The sequence below is a fragment of the Thalassophryne amazonica genome, chromosome 5 (assembly GCF_902500255.1).
Source record: "Thalassophryne amazonica chromosome 5, fThaAma1.1, whole genome shotgun sequence".
In the NCBI taxonomy this organism is placed as follows: domain Eukaryota; kingdom Metazoa; phylum Chordata; class Actinopteri; order Batrachoidiformes; family Batrachoididae; genus Thalassophryne; species Thalassophryne amazonica.
This window is the reverse complement of record NC_047107.1, coordinates 47053989-47079976: the sequence shown is the minus strand read 5'-3', so window position 1 is coordinate 47079976 and position 25988 is coordinate 47053989. Positions and strand designations below refer to the sequence as shown.

Below are 25988 nucleotides of genomic sequence, written 5' to 3'. Positions count from 1 at the left end.
TAAAAGCTGCATTAGTGTTGTTAGAAGACCTTGCAGTTGGTGCAATCCAACAGTGTGTATTCAGGGAATGCGGGGATTCACTTGCAAACGACAATAATTGGCTCATAACCCTATTTCAGTTACCAAGGCCACTGTTAGTGGGGTAGCGCGCAGCTGCAGAATTGTGGACGGACCAGAGCGCAATACGGCGAGGAGCCAAGCGGTTGTCTGTGCCCACACAGGTGCTGACCATGCTGCACTTCCTGGCAATAGGGGCATTTCAGCATGAGCTGGCCTATCGGTCAGGAGTGTACCAGCTGATCTTGAGCCAAACACAGTCATCCGAATGTCATCCAGGTACATCAGATTCCATCATTAATTCGCAATTTGCAGCGAGAGCTGGACTGCCTAATGCAATCGGAGCTATTGACTACACACATAAAGGCACCATCACATGATGAATTTGTTTTTGTTACTAGGAAAAAATTTCATTTCATCAATGTTCAAATCATGTGATGCGCAAATGCATTGTGTTGGAGTGGGAACAGGCAGGCTGGCACTTTGCGCGATGGATGGCTGTGTGGGTAAATAGTTTATTTGTGTAACTGTTCTGAACGAAATCCAGCGCGGGCACATTTGGGCATGTGCATATTCAAATATGTTTTTTGTTATTATTATTAATGTGTTTTCTTTTTCTTGATGGTGAAAATAGGGCTGCACAGCTTCTTGACAGGCACCTGATTGTCTCACTGTGTTCAGTATTGGTCAGTAAACATGTGTGTAAAGTTGTGAATATCACACTGTCAGGCAAGGCACACCTAATTTAACTTCAGTGTGTGTGCACTGCTCTGAGCTGACAGTGGCATCTCTCACACACACACACATATACACACACACACACACACACACACTCCCACTAACATTTTTCTTGTGTCATGTTTATTACATTTGCAAGGGTACCAAATACACTATCACTGCGTGTCCCCACGCTCACACTTGGTATAATTTCTTTTCTGTGTTCATTTTGGCTGATCTGATGGAGTGAGGATTCCCAGCTCCAAGGACCTATTTCCATTAATTTGCATATTTAAATGGGGGTGTGGAAAGGGAGGAGCTTGGTGCATGTGCATGTGTGCTCAATTCCACGTTGATTAGGATGTGCAAATGGAACGTGCATGGATCCATGCGTACGCACACTTTGATACATCTGAATATTTTTGTGCTTATGAAAGTTTCTGTGTTTTGGCTACACCATTTTCAGTAGGAAATCCATGCAAGTCTTTTTTGTACATGAGGCCCCAGGCATTTTGCAAATGTCTTCTCATTGATAGCTGTTCAGTTTCTTCAGCACAGGAGAAACCAGCTGTGTGACCTGTCAGGCCATCAGTTCTGGTCAAAAATGGCAACTATTTTATGAAAGCTTTTGAAAATGTTGGCTTATTACGGTGTGTCTGTGACCTCTATGCAACCCAGTGAAATTGTATCACCTAGTCACCTTCTGGTTTCACAATATATCATGAGTAGCACCTCTGTATGTGTGCATGAAGTCTGTCAAAGTGGGAAGAAGGGCCCCTCGACTGCTGTCTTCAAGACGACAAGCAAATAAAAGTTGTGCAGCTGTTAAAAGTACATTCATTCTGACATCTTTCATGGACTCACACTCATTTGGGTCAGTTTTGTGTTTGTGCCTTGGGGTGTAGTAATGATAGTACCACTGGCTGAATAATGGCTTATTTTTTGTTCTTCTTATTGGCCCAATCCTGCTGTATCGCTTACACCAATAATATAATCAGGTCCATAAATAGCTTCAACAGAGAAGGATTTTCTTAAAATAATGTGAGATGTCAGCAAGAGATTGCCAGAAGGTACATGGAAGACTCCATCTTAAATTTGATCTGTTTTCTTGTATGCAAGTCTTTCTCTGCTCCATTCCACAATAAAGTTGTGACTTAGAGCAGCAGTCAAAAGTTGCATAATGCAGTTTGTTCAGTCACAGCTACAGAAGCCTGTAACTCATTCAAAGTTATCTTGGTGGCTTCCTTCTTGCATGTTCACTCCAAACAGATTTACCATACAGTACTTTACTGCTTGTATTTCTTAATGTCTGATGTAAAGTAAGTCAGACATATTTAGTGACTTGGAAATGTTCATGTATCCATCCCTTGGCTTGTCTTTAATAAAACTGGCTGTAAAAATGATGGTTTAGTTGTTTTATAAGCACCAGGGCTTTGATATTTTATTTGTCTTAAAAAAAAAAAACTGGATGTAAAAGTGATGATTCATAATAAAATTTGTCCTTTTATTAGTTAGTCTAAATTTTTATGGTGCCTGTAAATGAAGACGTATCAAAAATGGCTGTCATTTCTAAATGGTAATGCAATATTTTAGTTAAACTCATTAAAGCTGTAAGTCTACACGACAAACTCACTGGGATTGTTTGATTTAAAATCCATTGTACAGAAGCAGCAGTGGTGGTCAAGTGGTTATTGCACTTGGTTTTAGTGCGGAAGGTTCCCGGTTCAAACCGCACCCCTTCCACATTAATCTCCATTGAACTCCATGTAATGTGGAGCTGTGTCAGGAAGGGCATCTGGCGTAAAGCTTGTGCCAATTCAACATGCAGATCAACCTCAGATTTGCTGTGGTGACCCTGAGTGCAAACAAGGGAGCAGTCGACGGGACTTCCTTTTTGTGATGGTGTACAGAGGCAAAATTACGAAAATTGTGTCACTGTCCAAATACTTGATTGTATAAACAAAATGAGGGATGATTTATTACATCTGAAGCCTGCGTGTGACTCTAAAGAGCCACAGACAAGAAGTAACACAAGAGAGACTGTGTTCTCTCTCACATACTTTGACGGTGACCAATGAATTCTCCCTGTATTCCTCCCAGACAGAAAAAAAACACCTTGTCATTTTACGTCTCTCACTTCAAAGAGAGGATGATGTAACGGTTCATTGCACCTCTGTATTTCAGTGCTTCTTTGGATGACTGTGAGGTGCAAATGCTTACACATTCCACTTTCAGCAAGCTTTGTTGAGTGCATCACATTTTCCCCCGCAAAGTCATCCAACTGTGCATCCGTTTTCCAACCTGGCTCTACAGGTGGCCTTGGACAAGCTGGGAAATGTAGTCCTCAGTCAGTCCTAAATTCTAAAGGTCTCCTAATCATGCTCAGTACCTCAAACAAAGACAGAGGTCATCCTATTTTTTTTTCCCCCTTCCACTGGAGGAAATCGATTCTGATGCTCAAGCAGTTAAATCTTATTCAAGCTACCTCATCTTGTTTCACTCCTCTTTTCTTCCTAATCCTTATGTTGCAATTCATGTCCCTGCTGTTTGTCCCCACTGGGTTTTGATATTTAGTGATGCATTATCAGTTTTGTGTTTACCGTACTTCCTGTTTTACTTTGACACCGTCATATCTGTTCTTGTTTGGTTTGCTTTTTTCCTGCTTGTGCTCACACCTGAACTCATTTAGCCATCAGTGCACCCACAGTCTATTTAAACTGTGGTTTTCAGGTTCCTGGTTGCTGGTTCATTAATTGTTTTTGCCCTAATGTTTTCTGTGTTTACGTCAAATGTCCTGCTTTCGATCTGTATTTTCTTTGTGATCTTTCACCCTGCAGTTGGATTTTTGGACTTTATGCTTTGAATAGTGAGCTCTGTATATATGACCTTGAAGTAAAATTTACTTTGATTAAAGAACACTGTTTGAACATATCCTGCTGGTTTTCTGTATTTGGGGTCACATCATAACCTAACCACACCGCCTTGCATTCTTCTTTCAGGTACATTTGGGCACTGTGGAACTCCAGCTTGCTCCAGACTCCTTGGAGCTGACTCGAGACATGATTAGCCAGTCATTAAAGCGCAACATGGTACTGGAATCAAAAAACATCCAGCTATTGCAAGAGAACAACAGGCTGAAACAAGAGCATGAGCGGATACTCAGAGAGTAAGTATCAGTGTGTTTTCGTGCTCGTCAATTATGTGGTAGAGAAAAAGTGGTCAACTTGAAAAACACAGAACCGTGACAAGCTCTAATTATTTCCTTAACATATCCAAGACTGGTATTTATTTGTTGATTGTTTTGAAAGGACCTTTTCTAATTCCTGCTGCTGGCTGTTTATTTTCACAGCAATCATCCAATATGAGCTCATTGTCACCCTTTTGAAAGCATTGAGGGTTTCCACCCAGTGTTGCAAAGTCGGATTGGATTTCTGGGAACATACTTCAAATACTTTGTGTCTTTCATTTTATGTATCTGTGGAGATTGAACTCCTCAATGACACTTGAGTGAATGCTTCCAGAAAGTATTCACAGCGCTTCACTGTTACCACATTTTATTAGGTTACAGCCAGTGTTGCCACAGTTACTTTGAAAAAGTAATCCAATTACTGATTACTGATTACTCCTTGAAAAAGTAACTTAGTTACTTTACTGATTACTCAATTGTATAAGTAACTAAGTTAGATTACTAGTTACTTTTTTAGTTACTTTCCCCAGCTGCCGACAACAACCCATGTCAACATGACAATGATACCTGTTTTGCCAAAACTCACTTTATAGTCACCCTTTCTTGACTTCAATGAAAACAAATACTTGTTTTATAAAAAGTAAAATAAAGACCTCTTTCTTGACCTCATATTTAACTGTTGACAGCACTGTAACAGTAAAACTTGCAATTTCAAACCTACATTGTTTATAAATGTAACTATTAAATTCTAACATTTAAATTCTCTAAACATTTTACTTGTCGAAATTATTATTATTTTAAGCAGTATTAGTAGTTGTAGTACAAAACGGCTTCAAAACTGGACCTTTAATCTAGGGGTGTTGTGGGGGAGGGGGGCACATCCTTGCCCCACGCCCCCATTCCATCTGGATTCGCCCCTGCTTTGGCATTTGAGCACAAAGAATGGATAACATTTATTTATGCAGAAAACAGGACCAGATTTACAGGTAAGAAAGTTTTATTGCGTTTTCACATCATGTGGTCCTCAGAAAGAGAGTTTAGGTGCATTTGAGTGGAAAATAGTGTTAGTTGTTGACGCGTCGCGGAGGATCAGCTGTTTTTAACGAGACGATACGGAGCAGCTCAGCTCAGAATTCTAAATAAAGGAGGGAAAAAAGTATAAAAATGTCTTTGTAAAGCTCAGTGCAGGTGTGCTGATCACCGCGCTTTAAGAGGTGAGGACGAGTCGAGCAGCTGCAAAAAAAAATGCGGATGAAAAGCTCACAGCTCGCTTAAAGTGGGCAGTTCAGTCGAACCCCGACCTCCTGCCCACGGACCAAGTTTAATGCTGCTATCGACCCACAATGAAAAATAATAGTAACGCACAGTGACGTGGAGAAGTAACTTTAATCTGATTACTGATTTGGAAAGATTAACACGTTAGATTACTCGTTACTAAAAAAAGTGGTCAGATTAGAGTAACGTGTTACTAAGTAACGCGTTACCGGCATCACTGGTTACAGCATAGTGCAAAATGGATGAAACTCATTTTTTCTTCAAAATTGTACAAACAATACCCCATACGTAAATTTATTTAAAATAACTAAGTAATTAGCTGTACATAAGTATTCACAGCCTTTGCTATGAAGCTCAGAATTGAGCTCAGGTGCATCCTGTTTCCAGTGATCATCCTTTAGATGTTTTTACAACTTAATTGAAGTCCAACTGGGGTAAATTCAGTTGATTGGACATGATTTGGAAAGGCACACACCTGTCTACATATTTGGTCCCATAGTTGACAGTGCATGTCAGAGCACAAACCAACCATGAAGTCATAGGAATTGTCTGTAGACTTCCGAGACAGGATTATATCAAGACACAAATCTGTGGAAGAGTACAGAAACATTTCTGCTGCTTTGAAGGTCCCAATGAGTGCAGTGTCCTCCATCATATGTAAATGGAAGAGGTTCAGATCCACCAGAACTTTTCCTAAGGCTGCCCGTCTCAACTGAGCAATCGGGTGAGAAGGGCCTTAGTCAGTGAGGTTACCAAGAACCTGATGGTCATTGTGTCAGAGCTCCAGATGGGCAACCATCTCTGCAGCAATCCACCAGTCAGGCCTGTATGGTAGAGTGGTGAGACGGAAGCCACTCCTTAGTAAAAAGGCACATGGCAGCTCATATGGATTTTGCCAAAATGCACCCGAAGGACTCTCAGACCATGAGAAACAAAATTCTTTTTGTCTGAGACAAAGATTGAACTCTTACCTACAACATATGAGTCACACGCTGGGACTCGTTGAAAATTTTCAGCATGCTGAAAATTTTTTGAGGAGCTCAGCTTATTAAGACGTACATCAGCGAGCTTCAGCGTATTTCAGCGTGCTTCATCGTGCTCTTAACTTCTAAAAAACGTACCCTGAACTTATTGGACTCATGCCAGCATTTTTAATACAGTTAGCATATGCTGGCTAAATGGTCAAGGTGTGACAGGGCCTTTAGGAGAACTCCTGAGTGGCCCAGCCAGAGACCAGACTTGAATCCGATTGAACATCTCTGGAGAGATCTGAAAATGGCTGTGCATCAGTGCTCCCCATCTAACCTGATGGAGCTTGAGAGGTGCTGCAAAGTGGAATGGGCAAACGGCCCAAAGATAGGTGCACCAAGCTTGTGGCATCATATTCAAGAAAACCTGAGACTGTAATTGCTGCCAAAGGTGCATCAAAGTATTGAGAAAAGGGTGTGAATACTTATGTACATGTGATTTCTTCTTTTTTCAGTCTTTAATAAATTTGCAAAAGCGTCAAACTTCTTTCATATTGTCATTATGGGGTGTTGAGTACAATTTTTAAGGGAAAAATTTTATTTACTCCATTCTGGAATAAGGCTGTAACATAACAAAATGTGGAAAAAGTGAAGTGCAGTGAATACTTTCCGGATGTACTGTATGTTTGATACTGATGGTCTGTGCTGGAGCTACTAAGTGACGTATTTCCAGATATGGCAGGCACCAGCATAGCTATTCTTATGTTATCGTCCATGTTTCTGAAAGCTTGGAGCCCACACTTTTTCATGTATTGTTATGAATTTTTTACTTAAGACTCATATCCTGATAGGTAAGATATGATTCAATTTTGAAGGTCATAGGTCAAAGGGCAAAGTCAGGAAAAATCTTGGAAAATTGGAGAAAGCCCTGTCTTTAACATTGATCGAATTTTAAAAAATGCATAACTCGATTAATAAAGATTAAATTTCTTTCATATTTGAGAGCATTATGTAGGGTGGTATCCTTTATCGATGACGTTTTATCTGTATCTGATCCAGATTACAGATTTTGTGGCCATTTAAATTTAACATTGAAAACCCTGTTTAATGTATATTTTACATTATATGAGGTCTGTTAGAAAACTATCCGACCTTTTTATTTTTTGCAAAAACTATATGGATTTGAATCATGTGCGCTTGCATCAGCCAAGCTTGAACCTTCGTGCGCATGCGTGAGTTTTTTTCACGCCTGTCGGTTGCGTCATTTGCCTGTGGGCAGGCTTTGAGTGAGCAGTGGTCCACCCCCCTCGTCGGATTTTTATTGTGAGGAAAATGTCTGAACGATTTGGAGCTTTGCTGCATCAAATTTTTCCAGAAACTTTGAGAGACAGCCAGGTGGAAACCATTCAGAAAATTCAGACAGCTTTCAGGGATGATTCTATGGGGATCACACAGATTAAGGAGTGTTACAATCGGTTTAAAGACGGCGCACAATGACGGAGGGCGCTCCGAGGGGCGATCGACAGGCTGAAACGACCAGATCATTTCCAAACTGAACACTGTGTTGATCCGGGACGTCGTCTGACTACTACAGAAATGGCAGAAGAGGTGGACATACCACTTTTTCGGCACATTCCACTGTTACATGAGTTTTTGTCATGGAAAGAGGAGCGGAGGAATTCGCCACGGAGCCGCTAATGTCGCGGGACAAAAGCACCTCCGTGTTGGTCTCACAGGACATATTGTAACATGCCCAGTTCTTGCACCATTCAGAAGATTCAGACGGCTTTCGGTGGCTTTTCAGTCGTGTGACTATCCGAGAAATTGTGGACGAGCTGGACATGCCACAACATGTCCTGTGAGGCTTCATCACAGCTTTGCTTTTTGTCCCACGCCATTAGCGGCTCTGTCCCGCCCACGCGAATTCCTCCGCACGTGTTTTCATGACAAAAACTCCTGTTAACAGTGGAATGTTCCGAAAAAGTGGTATGTCCACCTCTTCTGCCATTTCTGTAGTAGTCAGATGATGTCCCGGATCAACACAGCGTTCAGTTTGGAAATGATCTGGTCATTTCAGCCTGTCGATCGCTGGTCGGAGCGCGGCGCGCCCTTCGCCATTGTGCGCCATCTTTAAACCGGTTGTAACACTCCTTAATCTGTGTGATCCCCATAGAATTGTCCCTGAAAGCCGTCTGAATCTTTCGAATGGTTTCCACCTGGCTGTCTCTCACAGTTTCTGGAAAAATTTGATGCAGCAAAGTTCCAAATCGTTCAGACATTTTCCTCACAATAAAAATCCGAAGAGGGGGGTGGACCACTGCTCACTCAAAGCGTGCTCACAGTCAAACGATGCAACCGACAGGCGTGAAAAAACTCACACATGCGCACGAAGGTTCAAGCTTGGCTGATGCAAGAGCACATGATTCAAATCCATATAGTTTTTGCAAAAAATAAAAAGGTTGGATACTTTTCTAACAGACCTCGTATCTTATTCAAATGTACCACAATCACTGTAATATTTGACAGTGAGGTGCAGTACTGTCACCTGACAAAGGTCTGGATTTGAGCCGGATTGTGGATTTTGTGGACATTTGAATTTAATATTGAAAAGGCCATTTGGTGTACATTTTGCATTGTAGCTCAATCAAAAGTGCCTCAATCACACTCATTTGTGACAGTGAAGTGCAAACTGGTACTCTCAATTGAATAGACTAAGTTTGATCTGTATTGCGGATTTAGTGTAAATTTTCATTCTTAACATTGAAAAGCCCTTTTGATCTAGATTTTGTATCATGTTTTAGCTTATGAAAAGCCACTCCAAACAGGACTTTGACCTTGAAAATTTTTTCCAAGCCAAAAAATTGTGTAATTGTAAACTAGTGTTGTCAGAGGTTTGTGGTGTATGAGCACGGTGCTCTAGTTTCATATGTTACTGTTAAACAAACAAGTACTTCCTCCTGTTTGCAAAGTGTGCATCACTTTGATAAAACATCCATTTGTGTTCATCTTTTTAATTTTTTTCCCCTTCCTTTTTTAATGTAAGCCTGGAGAAGCAAGTCAAGGACAAAGAAGCAATGGAGAGGGAGCTGTACTCACATTTTGTTCTGGTGCTGAATGAGAAGAAAGCCAAAATCAGAGGCTTGCAAGACACTGTTCGTCAGCTCCAGCACACCAATGACCATCAGAGTGAAGAGCGAAATAGGTCTGTTTGTGTGTTTTTTCCACTTTACGGTAAACGTGTGACTGGTGAAGTACAACCACTGAAATTTGTCACCATCAGAACTGTGCTGGATTTATTTGATTCCCTCAGTACTCTCGTTTATGCATAGACACTCAGTATTTGAAGACTGCTTTCTCTTGGCACATTTGACATACTGCGCCATACTACAACCCCTGGCAATAATTATGGAATCACCGGCCTCGGAGGATGTTCATTCAGTTGTTTAATTTTGTACAAAAAAGCAGATCACAGACATGACACAAAACTAAAGTCATTTCAAATGGCAACTTTCTGGCTTTAAGAAACACTATAAGAAATCAGAAAAAAAAAAATTGTGGCAGTCAGTAATGGTTACTTTTTTAGACCAAGCAGAGGGAAAAAATATGGACTCACTCAATTCTGAGGAATAAATTATGGAATCACCCTGTAAATTTTCGTCCCCAAAAGTAACACCTGCATCAAATCAGATCTGCTCGTTAGTCTGCATCTAAAAAGGAGTGATCACACCTTGGAGAGCTGTTGCACCAAGTGGACTGACATGAATCATGGCTCCAACACGAGAGATGTCAATTGAAACAAAGGAGAGGATTATCAAACTCTTAAAAGAGGGTAAATCATCACGCAATGTTGCAAAAGATGTTGGTTGTTCACAGTCAGCTGTGTCTAAACTCTGGACCAAATACAAACAACATGGGAAGGTTGTTAAAGGCAAACATACTGGTAGACCAAGGAAAACATCAAAGCGTCAAGACAGAAAACTTAAAACAATATGTCTCAAAAATCAAAAATGCACAACAAAACAAATGAGGAACGAATGGGAGGAAACTGGAGTCAACGTCTGTGACCGAACTGTAAGAAACCGCCTAAAGGAAATGGGATTTACATAAAGAAAAGCTAAACGAAAGCCATCATTAACACCTAAACAGAAAAAAACAAGGTTACAGTGGGCTAAGGAAAAGCAATCGTGGACTGTGGATGACTGGATGAAAGTCATATTCAGTGATGAACCTCGAATCTGCATTGGGCAAGGTGATGATGCTGGACCTTTTGTTTGCTGCCGTTCCAATAAGATTTATAAAGATGACTGCCTGAAGAGAATGTAAATTTCCACAGTCATTGATGATATGGGGCTGCATGTCAGGTAAAGGCACTGGGGAGATGGCTGTCATTACATCATCAATAAATGCACAAGTTTACGTTGATGTTTTGGACACTTTTCTTATCCCATCAATTGAAAGGATGTTTGGGGATGATGAAATCATTTTTCAAGATGATAATGCTTCTTGCCATAGAGCAAAAACTGTGAAAACATTCCTTGCAAAAAGACACATAGGGTCAATGTCATGGCCTGCAAATAGTCCGGATCTTAATCCAATTGAAAATCTTTGTTGGAAGTTGAAGAAAATGGTCCATGACAAGGCTCCAACCTGCAAAGCTGATCTGGCAACAGCAGTCAGAGAAAGATGGAGCCAGATTGATGAAGAGTACTGTTTGTCACTCATTAAGTCCATGCCTCAGAGACTGCAAGCTGTTATAAAAGCCAGAGGTGGTGCAACAAAATACTAGTGATGTGTTGGAGCGTTCTTTTGTTTTTCATGATTCCATAATTTTTTCCTCAGAATTGAGTGATTCCATATTTTTTCCCCTCTGCTTGGTCTAAAAAAGTAACTGTTACTGACTGCCACAATTTTTTTCCTGATTTCTTATAGTGTTAAAGCCAGAAAGTTGCCATTTGAAATGACTTTAGTTTTGTGTCATGTCTGTGATCTGCTTTTTTTCTACAAAATTAAACAACTGAATGAACATCCTCCGAGGCCGGTGATTCCATAATTTTTGCCAGGGGTTGTATTTCCATTTCTGAATGATTGATTTAAATCTGCCCCAAAGGACACATACAGTGACACTTAATTTCAATTCTCAAGCTTTTCTCTGTTAACTTATCAAGCAGATAATTGTCCAGCTATACTCTTATTTGGTCAGTTAAAACTTGAGGATCACCACATTCACCACATTCTGTAGTAAAAGATCAAATATACCTAACTCCAACATGGAGGAGCATATTTGGGCTTCATTTGTCCCGCCCAGGTCATGTTTGTGTTGGACACACTCCATCTCTTTACTCATTCATGGTGTGGCTGGGAATTAGGTGGAGTCAGATGCTGCCAGATTGTGATGTTTGAAACTACCCCATAAGAGCTTCAAACCATTACTTCAGAAAACCTATGGGTGACGTCACAAAGTATATACTGGACCAGGGGTGGGCAGTTATTTTTTGCAAAGGGCCAAATCAGAAACAGAAAATATTGTGGAGGGCTGGGCCAAAAGGCTAAACTCAAGTCTGCACAATCATAATTTTATTCCTATATGAAAAGCAGTAAATAGAATTATTTTGAAAAACTAGATGTTCTGATTAGACAATGAAAAAAAGAAGTTACCTTACTAAAATATAATTTATTCAATAAAATTTTCCAAGACAAGAGTGAATAAAATGTAAAACATTTCTGCCTCATTATATTTGTGATCATTTTCAGTCACATTGACCCCATGCATTTTAAGTTCAATATACTATTGCAACTGAAACTTACTGTTGGAACAAGGAGGTTCTTGGCTTTCTATAGACATCACATCAATTGTCATTGTAAACCAGACACTAAAGACAAGTCGCAATATCATTGTTACTGAACTGTGCAGAAAAAGAGAAAAGTGTCCCAGTACACTAGTTCTTATCATGTCTTTGCATGACTACATTTGTATTTTCCACCACTTTCCACATTTTAGTGTTTTTCAGTTCTTTTTTCTTGTTCAGTGAGAGAAATCTAATCTCTGATTTTTAACCAGTGTGTCAAAGTCAGGCTGAATGTCTGAGGTGGAGATGCAAAGCACAGCCGACAGATGATCATCAGTGAGAGAGGACCTGTACCTGGATTTGTTAAACTTCATCAAAATTCGGCATTCAGCATCCACCTCTCCCTTTTTGGCATGAGCGGACATTTTTGAGGAGTGGTAGACATTGATTGGATTAATCATTTCCAAGAACACACACACACACAAAAAAAACAGGCTTCAAAATAAAAGCAATGCATTTTAGTTCAGTCATAAAGGCCCGGTCACATGACAGCAGCAGAACGAAGGAGAAAAAGTCAAACAGTCACACAGCCATGCCAGGCTGTGTGGCATGGGGAGATCAGTCTGTGCCAGCCTCTGCTATTACGCGATGGTGTCATGCCAGGCTGTGTGGCATGCATCACGCAATGGTTCGAGTCAGCCAAAGGGCCGGATACAGCCCACAGACTGTAAAATGCCCAGGCATGTACTGGACAAACCCTATAAATATCCTGTCTTCCCTTGTGCTGAATTCACGCCCTGCGCCAGAGATTTGGCCAGTCAGAAGCCATGAGCATCATAAAAAGTAACAAACAATTACCGAACAAACCCATAAACAAACATGCAACCACCGGGCAAGCTTTTGAACTGATGTTCACTCAAAATTTTGAGCATGCACAAAACTTTCCAATGGACTCACCAGACATCATCTCCTCCTGCCCGGTGACTGCCTCTACTGGTGGTTGGCTCTCACTGCGGTATTGTATCACTTCCTGTTCCGCAGCACAGCGGTGTTTTGCTGTATCTGTTAGCTGTTTAATCTGCGCAGTTAGATTGATCTAGTTAACTAGATAACGATTTGTTTCACAGTGTAGTCTTCACGTGCCTTAACTAAAGCACTCCCTCTGCTGAATCACCTCTAAATTATTTACACATTATTCACTTTGTGTTTTTAGGAATCCACTAGCTTAGCGCAGCTACTAGCTCTTAGCCGGTTTAGCATGGCGGCTTCTCCTTTCTCTCCCGCACTTTTCTGCTCTGGGTGTGAAATGTTTAGTTATTCCTCGGCCTCCTTTAGCAGTAATGGTACTTGTAATAAGTGTAGCTTATTTGTAGCTTTGGAGGCCAGGCTGGGTGAATTGGAGACTCGGCTCCACACCTTGGAAAATCCTACAGCTAGCCAGGCCCCTGTAGTCGGTGCGGACCAAGGTAGCTTAGCCGCCGTTAGTTCCCCTCCGGCAGATCCCGAGCAGCCGGGAAAGCAGGCCGACTGGGTGACTGTGAGGAGGAAGCGTAGTTCTAAACAGAAGCCCCGTGTACACCGCCAACCCGTTCACATTTCTAACCGTTTTTCTCCACTCGGCGACACACCCGCTGAGGAACAAACTCTGGTTATTGGTGACTCTGTTTTGAGAAATGTGAAGTTAGCGACACCAGCAACCATAGTCAATTGTCTTCCGGGGGCCAGAGCAGGCGACATTGAAGGAAATTTGAAACTGCTGGCTAAGGCTAAGCGTAAATTTGGTAAGATTGTAATTCACGTCGGCAGTAGTGACACCCGGTTACGCCAATCAGAGGTCACTAAAATTAACATTGAATCGGTGTGTAACTTTGCAAAAACAATGTCGGACTCTGTAATTTTCTCTGGGCCCCTCCCCAATTGGACCGGGAGTGACATGTTTAGCCGCATGTTCTCCTTGAATTGCTGGCTGTCTGAGTGGTGTCCAAAAAATGAGGTGGGCTTTATAGATAATTGGCAAAGCTTCTGGGGAAAACCTGGTCTTGTTAGGAGAAACGGCATCCATCCCACTTTGGATGGAGCAGCTCTCATTTCTAGAAATCTGGCCAGTTTTCTTAAATCCTCCAAACCGTGACTATCCAGGATTGGGACCAGGAAGCAGAGTTGTAGTCTTACACACCTCTCTGCAGCTTCTCTCCCCCTGCCATCCCCTCATTACCCTATCCCCGTAGAGACGGTGCCTGCTCCCAGACCACCAATAACCAGCAAAAATCTATTTAAGCATAAAAATTCAAAAAGAAAAAATAATATAGCACCTTCAACTCTACCACAGACTAAAACAGTTAAATGTGGTCTATTAAACATTAGATCTCTCTCTTCTAAGTCCCTGTTAGTAAATGATATAATAATTGATCAACATATTGATTTATTCTGCCTTACAGAAACCTGGTTACAGCAGGATGAATATGTTAGTTTAAATGAGTCAACACCCCCGAGTCACACTAACTGTCAGAACGCTCGTAGCACGGGCCGAGGCGGAGGATTAGCAGCAATCTTCCACTCCAGCTTATTAATTAATCAAAAACCCAGACAGAGCTTTAATTCATTTGAAAGCTTGACTCTTAGTCTTGTCCATCTAAATTGGAAGTCCCAAAAACCAGTTTTATTTGTTGTTATCTATCGTACACCTGGTTGTTACTGTGAGTTTCTCTGTGAATTTTCGGACCTTTTGTCTGACTTAGTGCTTAGCTCAGATAAGATAATTATAGTGGGCGATTTTAACATCCACACAGATGCTGAGAATGACAGCCTCAACACTGCATTTAATCTATTGTTAGACTCGATTGGCTTTGCTCAAAATGTAAATGAGTCCACCCACCACTTTAATCATACCTTAGATCTTGTTCTGACTTATGGTATGGAAATTGAAGACTTAACAGTATTCCCTGAAAACCCCCTTCTGTCTGATCATTTCTTAATAACATTTACATTTACTCTGATGGACTACCCAGCAGTGGGGAATAAGTTTCATTACAGTAGAAGTCTTTCAGAAAGCGCTGTAACTAGGTTTAAGGATATGATTCCTTCTTTATGTTCTCCAATGCCATATACCAACACAGGGCAGAGTAGCTACCTAAACTCTGTGAGTGAGATAGATTATCTCGTCAATAGTTTTATATCCTCTTTGAGGACAACTTTGGATGCTGTAGCTCCTCTGAAAAAGAGAGCCTTAAATCAGAAGTGCCTGACTCCGTGGTATAACTCACAAACTCGCAGCTTAAAGCAGATAACCCGTAAGTTGGAGAGGAAATGGCGTCTCACTAATTTAGAAGATCTTCACTTAGCCTGGAAAAAGAGTCTGTTGCTCTATAAAAAAGCCCTCCGTAAAGCTAGGATATCTTACTACTCATCACTAATTGAAGAAAATAAGAACAACCCCAGGTTTCTTTTCAGCACTGTAGTCAGGCTGACAAAGAGTCAGAGCTCTATTGAGTATTCCTTTAACTTTAACTAGTAATGACTTCATGACTTTCTTTGCTAATAAAATTTTAAGTATTAGAGAAAAATTACTCATAACCATCCCAAAGACATATCGTTCTCTTTGGCTGCTTTCAGTGATGCCGGTATTTGGTTAGACTCTTTCTCTCTGATTGTTCTGAGTTATTTTCATTAGTTACTTCCTCCAAACCATCAACATGTCTATTAGACCCCATTCCTACCAGGCTGCTCAAGGAAGCCCTACCATTAATTAATGCTTCGGTCTTAAATATGATCAATCTATCTTTATTAGTTGGCTATGTACCACAGGCTTTTAAGGTGGCAGTAATTAAACCATTACTTAAAAAGCCATCACTTGACCCAGCTATCTTAGCTAATTATAGGCCAATCTCCAACCTTCCTTTTCTCTCAAAAATTCTTGAAAGGGTAGTTGTAAAACAGCTAACTGATCATCTGCAGAGGAATGGTCTATTTGAAGAGTTTCAGTCAGGGTTTAGAATTCATCATAGTACAGAAACAGCATTAGTGAAGGTTACAAATGATCTTCTTATGGCCTCAGACAGTGGACTCATCTCTGTACTTGTTCTGTTAGACCTCAGTGCTGCTTTTGATACTGTTGACCATAAAATTTTATTACAGAGATTAGAGCATGCTATAGGTATTAAAGGCACTGCGCTGCTGTGGTTTGAATCATATTTATGTAATAGATTACAATTTGTTCATGTAAATGGGGAATCTTCTTCACAGACTAAGGTTAATTATGGAGTTTCACAAGGTTCTGTGCTAGGACCAATTTTATTCACTTTATACATGCTTCCCTTAGGCAGTATTAATAGACAGCATTGCTTAAATTTTAATTGTTACGCAGATGATACCCAGCTTTATCTATCCATGAAGCCAGTGGACACACACCAATTAGCTAAACTGCAGGATTGTCTTACAGACATAAAGACATGGATGACCTCTAATTTCCTGCTTTTAAACTCAGATAAAACTGAAGTTATTGTACTTGGCCCCTTCTTATCTTAGGGACCTCATAGTACCATATCACCCCAATAGAGCGCTTCGCTCTCAGACTGCAGGCTTACTTGTAGTTCCTAGGGTTTGTAAGAGTACAATGGGAGGCAGAGCCTTCAGCTTTCAGGCTCCTCTCCTCTGGAACCAGCTCCCAATTCGGATCAGGGAGACAGACACCCTCTCTACTTTTAAGATTAGGCTTAAAACTTTCCTTTTTGCTAAAGCTTATAGTTAGGGCTGGATCAGGTGACCCTGAACCATCCCTTAGTTATGCTGCTATAGACTTAGACTGCTGGGGGGTGCCCATGATGCACTGTGTGTTTCTTTCTCTTTTTGCTCTGTATGCACCACTGTGCATTTAATCATTAGTGATTGATCTCTGCTCCCCTCCACAGCATGTCTTTTTCCTGATTCTCTCCCTCAGCCCCAACCAGTCCCAGCAGAAGACTGCCCCTCCCTGAGCCTGGTTCTGCTGGAGGTTTCTTCCTGTTAAAAGGGAGTTTTTCCTTCCCACTGTTGCCAAGTGTTTGCTCACAGGGGGTTTTGACTGTTGGGGTTTTTCCGTAATTATTGTATGGCTTTGCCTTGCAATATAAAGCGCCTTGGGGCAACTGTTTGTTGTGATTTGGCGCTATATAAATAAAATTGATTTGATTTGATCATCTGACAAGAAACGCATTGAACGAATGAGAAAAGGACTTGTAGAGAACAAAAATGGACATAGATGATATCAAAACTTCTTATACGTTACTCATATTTTTTCTCAATCTGTCAAAGTGTGACAGACACTTTAGTCATACCATTTCAAAGTGGTCATAAATCCCTTTCCATTCATAATTTATGATGTAAAAGTGAACGTCAACAAATGATTGAATGGGTTTCTTCTGGCCACAAGCAGGTCCACAAAAAATAAAACTTCTACTGTCAAAACAGTTTGTCCACATGGATAAATGTGTATTTTCACTAAAGATTTGAAGAATTTTTCCCAAACACACTTCATATTTTTAGGTTTACAGCCAAATTATATCTAGACATGGTGTTCTAGGCAAATACAGTTGTATGTAAAAGTTTGGGCACACCTGATGATTTCCATGATTTTCCTTTATAAATCATTGGTTGTTTGGATCATCAATTTCAGTTAAGGTGATAGAGAGAGGTTGAATGGGGCATTAATCCTTGTTCTGTGATGTGATATGTAGCCCAAAAAAAACTGGTTTGGTCTGTAATGGCTCAGAACCTTCCTAAAAGGCTCTCTGAAACAGTTATGTTACTATGCTGGGTTTAGAATGCCTCGTTTGCTTTTAATGGTGTCGTTTTGGAGCTTATTTGGCAACCTCATTATGAAATGCACGTAGGTGTTGGCGCTGATCGGTTGCCGTTGTTTGATTGGCTGCCCTTGCTCTCACTGAAAATGCCACTAAGAGGATTAAGAAAGGCTCCGGTTCAACTCAGAACAGAATGAAAATGATCGCTGATTCGCTCATTTTGCTGTCAATCAAAAATGGATTCAGCCTCAGACAGATTATCCAATCATCATGCAAAAGCTGGGCGTCCGGGCCAGCCGAGGCCAGCCCACTGCCCCATAGACCCCCAGACATGCAGAGCCTCCGATGGGCGGGACAAAGCCCAGCATTTATCCAATGACTCGTCTCGTTTTGCAGCACTTGTGTCGCTATTGAAGTCTGGGGACGACGGTTTAAAACACTGTGAAGGTGCGGGTTTGAGTGAGAGGAAATCCGCGTCGTTACCAGTGATAAGAAGCTGATTCTGAACAAAAGTTGAGCGCGTTGTAGCGAAAACGAGACAACAGTAATCTTCACTAACTTATTTAACAGATCACGTTTCAACATTGCTGTTGAGTGATAAATCTTGTTCCTCGCACACCAACATGAAGTCAGCCAGAGGCGGACTGTGACATAAAGTCCAGTCACAAAATAATAATGATAATAAAAAAAAAAAGATCCGAAATAAATTTAAAAACAAATTTAAAACAAAAGAAAATGTGATACTTACAGGCTGTACTGATTGCTGGGGTTGATTTTGTCGCAAAATCGGAACTGACCCTCTATTGAGTATTATAAATTGCAACTGAAGCCAGCTCGAAATTGTGCAAGGTTTGTGAAACAGTCCTCCGTGAAATGCGCAGAGCAAAGAAATAGTCGGCGGTTGTATGTACTGGGGATGTGGTTAAAAATGAATAAAAGCCATTGATCGCGTACATTGCTTTCCGTGGGAAGAATTTGTAAAGATCGTAGTCCGCTATGACAGCCTGGGAAGGCACCTCTGTAGCTCGCCATTGCTCCTCTTCCAGTGGTAGGAATGGGTGGGCACAACCTTATGAATAATTAATTTCGAAGGGGCGTGTATGCAAGGGGGTGGGTGTGGGTGTGTGTGTGGGGGGGCTATTGGTGAAAAAGTGATGTAACTTTTCTCTCAAAAACGGATTGGCCTGTTTTCTGATGGCAATTCAAAAAAGGAGAATTACTTGAAACAGAGGTTCTGAAACTTGCTGGCACTTCGTGTGTATTCCCCACAGTGGGGAGACTCTGAACTAACACCAAAAACATGAAAAAGATGATTTTGATTCTCTATCCCCTTTAAATATATCATATAGCAGACAAACAGTGATATTTGAGAAGTGAAATTAAGTTTACAGGATTTACAGAAAGTGTGCAATAATTCTTTTAACTTTTAATTCTAACTGAAATTTCTGATCCAGACAACCTATGATTTATAAAGGAAAATCATGAAAATTATCAGGGGTGCCCAAACTTTTGCATACAACTGTATATGTCTCACATCCAGAAAGCTTAGATTGTGTTGAACATTTTGATAATTTATTTCATTTATAACGCCAAATCACAACAAAGCTGCCTGAAGGAGCATCACACAAGTAAGGTCTAACCTTACCAAGACAAAGCACAGAGGCGACAGTGGTAGGGACAAACTCATCTGATAATTTTAAGGAAATAAACCTCAAGTAGACCAGCCTCAAAGGGGTGACCCGCTGCATAGGTCATACTAATAAAAAACATTTTTAACAATATAAAGGAACATCAAATTTTTGAGACTCAAGTCCACGCAGACATCCTGGACAGCACTAGTTTGTTGGGAAGGTCGGTCTGCTCTGTGTCAGCCTGATCCCGTCAGATCTCAGAAGGTAAGCAGAGCAGGATCTGGTTAGTACTTGGATGGGAGACCTCTTTGGAACACCAGTGGCTGTGTGTGTTTCTCCTGGTAAAACTGGAGTTGAGTCAGGAAGGGCATCTGGCGTAAAACTTGTGCCAATTTCCAATGTGGATCTGGTTGTATCCGCTGTGCTACCCATAATGCATTGCTGCCTAGCACAGCATGTGCTCACAAAACCTTAAAAATTAGCACATTACTTTAAAACGAAAACATATATCTGATATTTTCACTTTATAAACTTCAGACATGACAATAATTTTAAATAACTTGTCTAAAATGAGTGGTTAAAATTTGAACCACAAGTTAAACATGTATGCCTCTGGATGACTTGGTGACATTGCGATTATATTAGTATGGTGTTAAAGGAAATTATTATTTTTTTTGGTCACCAGTTCTCCGTTGCTTACAGACGATAGAGTGGTTTCTGATTGCAGAGGGTAGAACAACATGCCTATTAGGAAACTTTTAACAGGTAGGTCTCAACAGCTTTAACAGTTTTAAAAATGTTTTTCACTGTTCAGCTTAGTACGTTATCGGTCTAAAAGTTATCGGACGGTAATTCATCGGAAGATAATTAGTCCGATGATGGTTTTTAAATTTATCTAAAAAGATAATCCGATAATGAAAACATTATCTTTGATAATTATCTGTTATCGGAAGTGTGCCAACCACTGAAGTAAAGTGTGCCTACATAATGTCCCACTCATGTCAGGTGTGTCTCAGTGTTGCACCATTTTTGTCCCTCACCTCCCAGACAGAGGACAGTTAAATAGTTTGTATCCATCCGTCACACAGTAAAAGTTTTTGCTGTGCAGATGCTGCCACTTTTACCTTTAAAATACTTTAATTTTGAAGCATAGTCGGGAAGATGTGATAGCAGTGGAACTTTTAGTTATGGTTTCAGCACTTTTAAATAGTGGTAAACACAATAATTTATAGGGATGTGAATCGTACAACAACTCACGATTCAATTCAATTCCGATTCTTGGGGTGACTATTCGATTCAGAATCGATTTTTGATTCAAAGAGCTCTGAGAAATAGTTATATTACTTAAAAAATGTTTATGTTTAAGAAAATGCAGCTTTACAAGGTTAATCAAGTGATTCTAGATGTAAATTTACTTATCTGCTTTGCTCGTTCAGAGTTGGCTGGCAGTTTAGCGAAGCACTGGTCAGTAGTTGGCAGCTACCGCTGCTCCCCTCTTTTAGCTCCGGGTGATGGCGTAGCATGTGGGCTTGCGGATTTGAAGTGTTTCCGAAGTACTTGACTTTCATTTTGCAGATTTTGCACACTGCAAAAGTCATGTCAAGCTCCTTCTTACGCAGCAAATAATAAAATCCAAAATGCGCCCAAACATTTACCTTCAGCAAAGACGTTGCTGGCTGAATTTGCTCTTCGTCTGCCATGCTAAGTTGCAGCTCACGAATGTTTGAAGCACACCGGACCCTCCCCTCGTGGGGACGCTGTAATACGGAAGCCGTTGCCTGACAAACAGTACACGCAGCGAGTATGCAAGAAAATGTTTAAAAAAAATGCTTTTTAAAAATCGATTCTTGGACATTTTGGATAGATTCAGAATCGTAATAAATAAGAGTCACGATTCGGACATGAATTGATTTTTTTTCCGGCACCCCTAATAATTTAATTCATATATTTGCCAGTATTCTTAAAACTGTAACTCTTTTAATCATGTCATCTTTCCCACATATGAAAGTGTACTGTCAATAAGGCCTCTGCTTTGGATGGAACTGACCATTCTTTGGTTATGAGATAGCACAAACACTGAAAACTCACACAATGTATCACAAAGTCACAAATCATTGATCACATTTTGTCTTCACCACCACAAGTTCAGAGAAACATACCACCATGTCACAAGTGCCTGTCATGTGTTCCAGTGTGACTGCTGCAGTCACTGTTGTCCATAATTACTTTGCTGTTGACAGTGTTGGCCAGCTTCATGTATCACTGCGTAAAAGTGTTCAGCTGAGAGAGCTGCAAAAATATTGACATTTTATGAGAGACTGTTTCATAAAGTGTTTCTGAAGCAATTCTGCCCTTTGGTTACACACAAGTTTCCAAGCAGATTTTTGTACAGTCCTTTAAATAAGTATTTAGACAGTGTCACAATTGGTTATTGTATTTAACACCCAAGTTGTGCTTGTAGTGTGAACTTTCAGATTTAATTCAATGGGTTTAACAAAATATGACATGAATTTTTCAGGAATTGTATCCATTTGTCAACATAGTGTCTCCATTTTTAGAGGCCATAAGTAAGTGGCAAAAATAATACAGGGAGTTTTGTGAATAAAATGATCACTTTTAAAACTAGGGTTTTTTTTGTTGCTGTTTTTTAAACATGTCATGGGATGGATATATGGTTGTTTTCAGGTCATTGAATGTCTTTAACTTAATCAATATTAATCATTGAGAAACACAAACAGTATAGTACTGCATGGTAAAGCTGTCTGCAGTGGCGGTTCCAGAGATGATGATTATTATTTTTTTTTTCCTGCAGGTGCTATGGGGGAACATGACATTTTTATGAGGGTGCTATAGAATAAGGGCTCGTGTGTCACGATGGCGCTTTGCTACATTACGTTCATGGGCGCATGCACACATGGCCGCGTTCTCATCTGCGACAGTCACTGATGACGTTCAGAATGAAGAAAATCACACAAAGCTAGGCTACTGTCTAATACCAATATCCACTGACCTACACATGTAGCCTACAACCTCAGGGAAAACCGCCAACAGCAGGCAGAGGAGAAAATCTTACACATGCCATTGATGTCTTCATAACAGCACAATGCACTTATTGTTTGTGTTTAAGAGCAAAAGCATCAGTGATTTTGTTGTGGCCCATGTTCCCTGAGGGTTAATTACCAGGAGTGCCAGGTCACTGGTTTGTCCGTCCCCTCTGCTCTTCCTCAGGTAGCTCTTTAGGTGAAGCAGGCCACTCTGCTTGAGGATATTTGGGCAGCAATAATCAATCCATTGCAGCAACTTGAAACCGACTATAGTACAACAACATCATCATGACATAGTTGAACGTCATGGTCACGCGTGTGGAAAAAGAATGTCAAAGGTCAAATATGATTACGCTCGTTTTGTGTAAAACAATCAGTACTGTTTATGAATGTTTTTCTTTTATGAGTGAAATATTTATCTAATCATATAAATCTGAAAACACCAGATTTGAGTCTTACTGTGAAGAACTATTCTGAAAGGATGATGTCATCGCCCTGATTCTGTAACCTCAGTGGCTCATAATGATGTTGTATGCTGTAATAATGACATCATGTTGTTGGTATTAACAGTGTAATTTAACAGAAGTCATTTTTTCTTCTTGTTGGTGGTGGGACAAAGCACCGGCATCCTCCAGCTCAGGCTGAGGATTGCACCCAGAGCAAACAGACACAAGTAATTTCCAAAATAATGGTGTCATGCTGAAAACAGGTTTCAGCTGTGATAATGAACCCACGCAGCAGGTCAGATTAAAACACTTTATTTACGCTGTGTGCTGCTCTGTAAAGTTTTAGCTTCCATTGCTACATTGAATAGGTCCATGTCATCCAGTCCAGTTTCAGTGCGGACAAAGCCTTAAAAATGAGATGATTTGTCAAAAGAAGACTGACTTTAAAAAGCATGTAATCATAACATCTATAAAGTTATTTTTTAAGTTACTGGCAAGCTCAGAGAATGGAGGGTATTGAAAATGGCTGTAATTCCTTAGTGGTTAATTCTATATTTTTAATAATAATAATAAATAATAATACGTTTTATTTGTTAGGCGCCTTTCTGGACACTCAAGGTCGCCTTACAACAAATACAAAACAGCAATAAGAATATAAAATAACATTAACAGTAGTAGTAATTTTTGTTAAACTCCCTTGGATTAACAGTTAAACATCTACACTACAAACACTGGTTGATTGTTTCATTTCACCTGCATTGTGGTATGTACAAAGACACAATTTTAAAGAAAGTGTATTACTGTCCAAATACTTCTGAACCTGACTGTGGTTGCTACATCCCTTACACTTCCCAAACGGATGGTGGCTAATTGCCTCCGACATTGAAGTTGGTCCGAGGTTGTATTTTCACCCGTTTGTTTGTCTGTTTGTGAACAGCCTGTAGCCCACAATTTTTCCCAATCACTCTCATATTTGAACGTGAGGTGTAGACTGGCACTCACTATCGCCTTACAAAGTTTGATTCAGATCTGATCCGAATTGTGGATTATTTGGACATTTGAATTTAATGTTGAAAACTCCATTTGGTGTACATTTTGAATTATATCTCAATCAAAAGTGCCTCAATCACTCACTTTTGAGAATGAGGTGCACCTGGCACTCTCAATGAATAGACACTTTAGTGGATATTTGATTTTAATATTGAAAAGCCCTTTTGATCTATATTTTGGATTATATTTTAGCTTATGAAAAGCCACTTCTAACAGGACTTTCACCTTGAAATTTTTTTCCAAGGTAAAGATTTGTGGAATTGCAAACTTGTGTTGGCGGAGGTTTGCGCTCTATGAGCGCGGTGCTGTAGTTGTTCATTTTATTAGCCTGTTATATATCTTTCATCACTCCAACCACGTTTCTTATTTCTGGCTTTGCCGTTATCTCTTTTGGCTCGTATTATATATGACTAAATGAAAGTGTCCTTGAAGTGTTTCAGTAATGTGAAACTGTTTTGGGTTTTTTTGTTTTGTTTTTCCAGCCATTTATTTTGTTCATCCTGGACTCATTCTCACACAGTTTGTTTTCTGTCTTCTTTCTTGTTCTTCATTTGTACTTTCAATCAGTGACAGTGACCCAACTCAGGTGAAACATGGCAATTGGAACCAAAATGAGGAGGCACTTCAAAGCATCAATCCATCCCAGGACCCAACGATCCCTGTCACAGGTGTGTGTGTGTGTGTGTGTGTGTGTGTGTGTGTGTGTGTGTGTGTGTGTGTGTGTGTGTGTGTGTGTGTGTGTGTGTGTGTGTGTGAGTGAGAGAGAGAGAGAGAAAGAGAGGCAGACAATCAAGACTGCAGTTTTTGCACAATCTAAGTTTTGATAAATCATTGTCATTACCTCTGATATTGAGGTTAAGCTTTTGCCTCAATTTGTTTGTGTCTTTGTATCCAAATAGATTAATTCACAAGGTTAGAGACATATTTTTAGAAAAATATTTTGTTGAGGTTAGTATTGAGATGGAGAACCATGGTTTATGTCTTGGTGATGACCTGCATCCAGGATGGTTTTCTTCATCTTGACATTGTGAGATAACGTACACTCAAGTGTAGTACAAGTGCAGTTTGTTGTTTCCAGCTGATGCAGCTGCCATTTTGACGCACAATGTCCACGTTGTACTTGTGCCCATCTGTATGCTCATGGTTGTGTTGAAATGTGGTTAGATGCAGTATTGGTGCATTGCTATCATGAGGCAGTAGAAAGTGGTTGTACCACAGAGCAACAAAAACCTGATTGAAGGTTGAGTGGAGTCTTCTTGTTTAATCTTTATTTTTCTTTCTTTTTTTATATTTATGTGGGGCAATGTTCAGACCCCTGCTTGTGCTAAAAGGGATCTGTATTGAAACAGAATTGACAACATTAAAAAATAAAACGTATAACCGAATGGGTAAAGTCCAAAACTATAATATTTCTGGTTGGTATCTATATTATAATAGCCACATGGTCTCTGTGTGCGTGCACGTGTGTGGCTTTGATCACAGAGAAACTGGGGAGAGCTGACATTTGCTGTTTGGTATACTTATGTATTTTGGGTCAAGGATGAAAGCTGCAAAAACAAAATTGATAGGACTAATATTTTTGGCGAAACTCGCAATATTAGTTAACAGCAGTGAGCAATGGATGTTGTACTGCAATGCACCATAGGAGTACAGGGTTTGGGGGTTTTAAATGTTGTTATTGTGGTTCATGTTAGTTTAATAGTGTTGCTAGTGTTACTGATTCATTGTGTTTTGTAGTTAAATTAGTTTAGTTAAGTGTCATGTTGCGTTACCATGAGTGAAAAGTGTAGTGCATTTGATGTCTTCTGTGTAAAAATAAAAGCACCTGCTTGTGGCACAATACAGAAAAGACAAAAAGCTATGCATGCATGCGTGAATAAATTTGATTGGAGCCAAACTGGGGAGAGCTGACATTTGCCGTTTGGTATGCTTATGTATTTTTCGTCAAGGATGAATGCTGCCAAAACAGAACATTGATAGAACTAATATTTTTGGAGAAACTATGGATATTAGCTAACAACACTGAACAATGGACATTGATATTAAAAGC

General features: G+C 40.1%; 1 protein-coding gene across 3 annotated transcripts in view; it reads left to right on the top strand.

Moving 5' to 3' along the window:
* LOC117510404 (DNA repair protein XRCC4-like) overlaps positions 1–25988 on the top strand; it is a 179095-nt gene that overhangs the window by 67756 nt on the left and 85351 nt on the right. For all 3 annotated transcript variants that reach the window (XM_034170103.1, XM_034170104.1, XM_034170105.1), the window contains exons 4-6: positions 3774–3940; positions 9248–9406; positions 24506–24606. In XM_034170103.1, the coding sequence (XP_034025994.1) occupies positions 3774–3940; positions 9248–9406; positions 24506–24606 (427 nt within the window). The remainder of the gene's footprint in view (positions 1–3773; positions 3941–9247; positions 9407–24505; positions 24607–25988) is intronic.